The sequence below is a fragment of the Seriola lalandi genome, unplaced genomic scaffold, assembly GCF_002814215.2.
Source record: "Seriola lalandi dorsalis isolate HSWRI2012SDOR001 ecotype SW California unplaced genomic scaffold, Sedor1 jcf7180002054576, whole genome shotgun sequence".
Classification (NCBI taxonomy): Eukaryota; Metazoa; Chordata; class Actinopteri; order Carangiformes; family Carangidae; genus Seriola; species Seriola lalandi.
In genome coordinates, this window is record NW_019525129.1 from 658,774 (window position 1) to 662,221 (window position 3,448).

General features: G+C 40.3%; 1 protein-coding gene across 1 annotated transcript in view; it reads right to left on the bottom strand.

Moving 5' to 3' along the window:
• LOC111663452 (interferon alpha/beta receptor 1b-like) overlaps positions 1 to 3,448 on the bottom strand; it is a 23,326-nt gene that overhangs the window by 10,239 nt on the left and 9,639 nt on the right. Inside the window, exon 3 of the mRNA XM_023417656.2 lies at positions 1,840 to 2,024. Within this exon, the coding sequence (XP_023273424.1) occupies positions 1,840 to 2,024 (185 nt within the window). The remainder of the gene's footprint in view (positions 1 to 1,839; positions 2,025 to 3,448) is intronic.

Here is a 3,448-nt window from a genome sequence, read left to right on the forward strand (position 1 = left end):
ATTCAGATATTCCTTAAAATGAGTGAGTAAGCTCAGTGCGAAGACAGAGAGAGATTCTTTTGAAAAAAAAAAAGACGATTACATTAGGTGTCAATGAGAGTGAGACAGGTATTGCTGCCGGACTCGGCAGCCCCGTTTAAATTTTGTGCAGACCCTGCCTGTCAAAGTTACATTTTATGAATCCCAACAACTATGTCTACATTTTCAGAAAGAATTATTTGTCTCCTTTTTTACTCTAGCCAACTGACGCTTTCACTCTAACTTTGAAGAAAAAGTGATTTGCACTCCTCCTTTGAGTGCTCACAGTTTGAAAAGTTTACATGTTATGTAAAAACAGTTCCTATCTTTTTGAGAGAGCAGAAGTTTTCCTCCGTTTTACAGTTTGAATTACATTTCTACGTGCAGGTATGAGGGAGCTGGGTGACTCAGCAAAAATGTGCAATTTTGTCGAAAAAAGGTGGGTTTCTAAAGAAAATTCCAATGCATTTCTAATGCATTATTTATTCCCAGTTTTTTGGGAATAACTCGGCTCTGCCCCGAGGCACTCCTCTCAGCTATTCTAGCTGTAGAGGAGCTGAGCACCCGTGGCACTAATTAACTGAAATGTTCCTCAGATTAAAGGTCAACAGATTATCAGATCCAATATTTTGCAAGTTTAAGATAATCAGAATCATTGTTTTAAAGTTCTAAAATAAATGAAGCCTGAAAAGTATTATAAAAATCAAACAATAAAAATTTGAATAAAAACAAAACAATGAAATAAAGAAAAAAAAAGGAGGTGACAAGAGATGTGGCATTGCTCATAGTCATGGCGACAGTCAACCCAGTCTCTACACTGTATTCTATTCTGGGCATTTTTTCCTTTATTCTGACAGTACAGGGAGAAATAGACAGGAAAGTCAGAGAGAGAGAGTCAGAGAGAGAGAGTCAGAGAGAGAGAGTCAGAGAGAGAGAGAGAGAGAGAGAGAGAGAGAGAGAGAGAGAGAGAGAGAGAGAGACAGAGAGAGAGAGAGGGGATGACATGCAATTAGGACAAAGCCTATGTGGTACACGCTCTACTAGGTGGTCTACCATGTATATCCTTCTTAATGTTGAAACCAACATTTTCATTTTTAACTGCTCCAAATTTCCTTTATTGATCTCTTGAATACTAATAAGTGATAATGATTGACCTCCACCTCTGATTATAAATTTAACTATAGACATGCAGGTTAACAATAAACAAAGATCAGAAATGAACCAACTGTTTGATACTTCATTAGTTGATCAACAGAAAATGAATTGGCAACAACGGTGATAACTGATTAATCATTTTAGTCAAAATATATCATGTGGCCAGAGTGTGTAGGCACTTCCTGGATGACGAAGGCACTGATGCCATTGACTGGCCCTCACATTCCCCTGACCTAAATCCAAATGAGCACCTATGGGACGTTATGTATTGGTGGACCCGATGCCACCAAGTACCGCCACTCTGGTCCACATGAGGAAATCATTGTGTTCATTTATAGAGTGACTGTTTCTGCTCTTCCAGCTACATGTGCTGCATGATTTTCTGAGTCCTGGTCTCTATGATGTTGTTGATGTTTATTACACTCTGATGATTATTATACTCTCCTCAGTGGTTTTGATGGTTAAGAGAAGCACTACTCAAAATGAACAGGTTGTTTCCTGGCAACATTCTGCACTGTTATATCAACATCACTGTGCTTTCAGAGTTTTCTTCAATCTCCTGTTTGTCTGGTTTTGGATGGTTTGTGGTGCACCATTATATCACGTGCTGCCACAGGCTCATGAATAAAACAAACACTCTCTCCCTTCACTTCATCTTTCTCTCACCATCTTTGTCAGGGAAGAACTCCAGCTGCACCCAGTCGGAGTGACGACCATTAATGTTGGCTCGTACACGCAGCATGTAGGTGCCAAGGTGGTGCAGGTCTAACGCTGTGAGGTCACATGACCTGAGTGACATCTCCTCACACACTGTGAACCAGTTGGGAATCTTCCTCTTCAGCTCGTATTTCCTGTGGAGACAAGAAAATCATAGTAACTGAAAAGTCGACAATTAATTTGAAAATAGAGAGAAATACAAGGAACTCTAACTCACTACTTGATACAACAGATCTTAATTTAGTCCACATTACTCATGCTTGTCCCCCCAAGCACGAGCAGTCCACTCAGTCTCCTCCTGCCAGTAAACACAGAGAGCACCCTTCACCTAGTTATGTGAGGCTTGTGTTCTGAAGCTGTTTCCTGTAGTTTCCGCAGACTAAGCTATCGCTCCTAACAAATTGAATCACACTTCCTCTTGAAGACAGCAGACACTCTTAATGCATTAACTGATGCCACCAGACCTGACACCATGTTTCCCTCCACACAGAGCTGGACTCAATTCAACAAACACAGTTAGAGAAAAAAGAGTTAACAGCTGCACTCTGGTCTCTTCAGGCTCTGTTGGATAAAAGTTGAGGCCCTCAGTGTTATCAGAGATATTTATATTTAAAGGGTTTGTTGAGTTGGGAGGACCAAGGTTCAGAGATGTGTCCACTCTTTTTTATGAGAGGATGGTTTAGGCATGTTTAAGTTTAAAATGATATGAAATTCTAAAAGTGATTACATGTCAACCTGTGGAAACATAAACATCATCAACATCCAACAGTTGTTGAAATAATTTTTTCAGGAACAAAGTGGACGACAGTGCTCTGTTTATTTTCTAACTTATCATCCTGGTCATAATATCACTGCAGAGTCTGTCTTGGCCCAGTTTAGTAAACCTGCACCCACCTACTGAGCTTGGAATTGGGACTGAACCCATGACCTGTAATTGTTTATTAAATCCCTGAAGGGACAGAACCCCTCTGTGTTTTCCCCAGTTTATAATTATTGGGGTTAGAACCTTTTTGAAAATGGCCATCAATAATACTAATCATCCGGGGCGTCGTGTGGCGTAGTGGTCTAAGCAGGCGCCCCATGTGTAGAGGCTACAGTCCTCGCTGCAGTCGGCCCGGTTCGAGTCCCGCATCGGACCTTTGCTGCATGTCATTCCCCCTCTCTGCCTCCCCATTTCCTGTCTCTCTACTGTCCTGTCCAATAAAAAAAAATAATAAAAAATAAAAAATAAATAAAAAATATACTTAAAAAACTTTAAAAAAATAATAGTAATCATCCATCTGTGGCAGCCTGCGTCCGGCAATCTGAATAACATGTAAACACAGAAACACCAGCAACTGGAAATTAGACAATATTCTTACTGCAGCACAACAATAAAAGCTCTGTTAAGACATAAGCCGTGTTTCGACCTGGAACTTTTAGTTCCTGGTACTTTTTTTCAGGAACTATAAGGTTCCTGTGGCCCATTATTGTCTGCGTTTCCACCACGGCCTAAAGTGCCGGGAAGATTATGCAAAAATATTACTTGACATTACATTATTCACAGCACTTTGAGAAC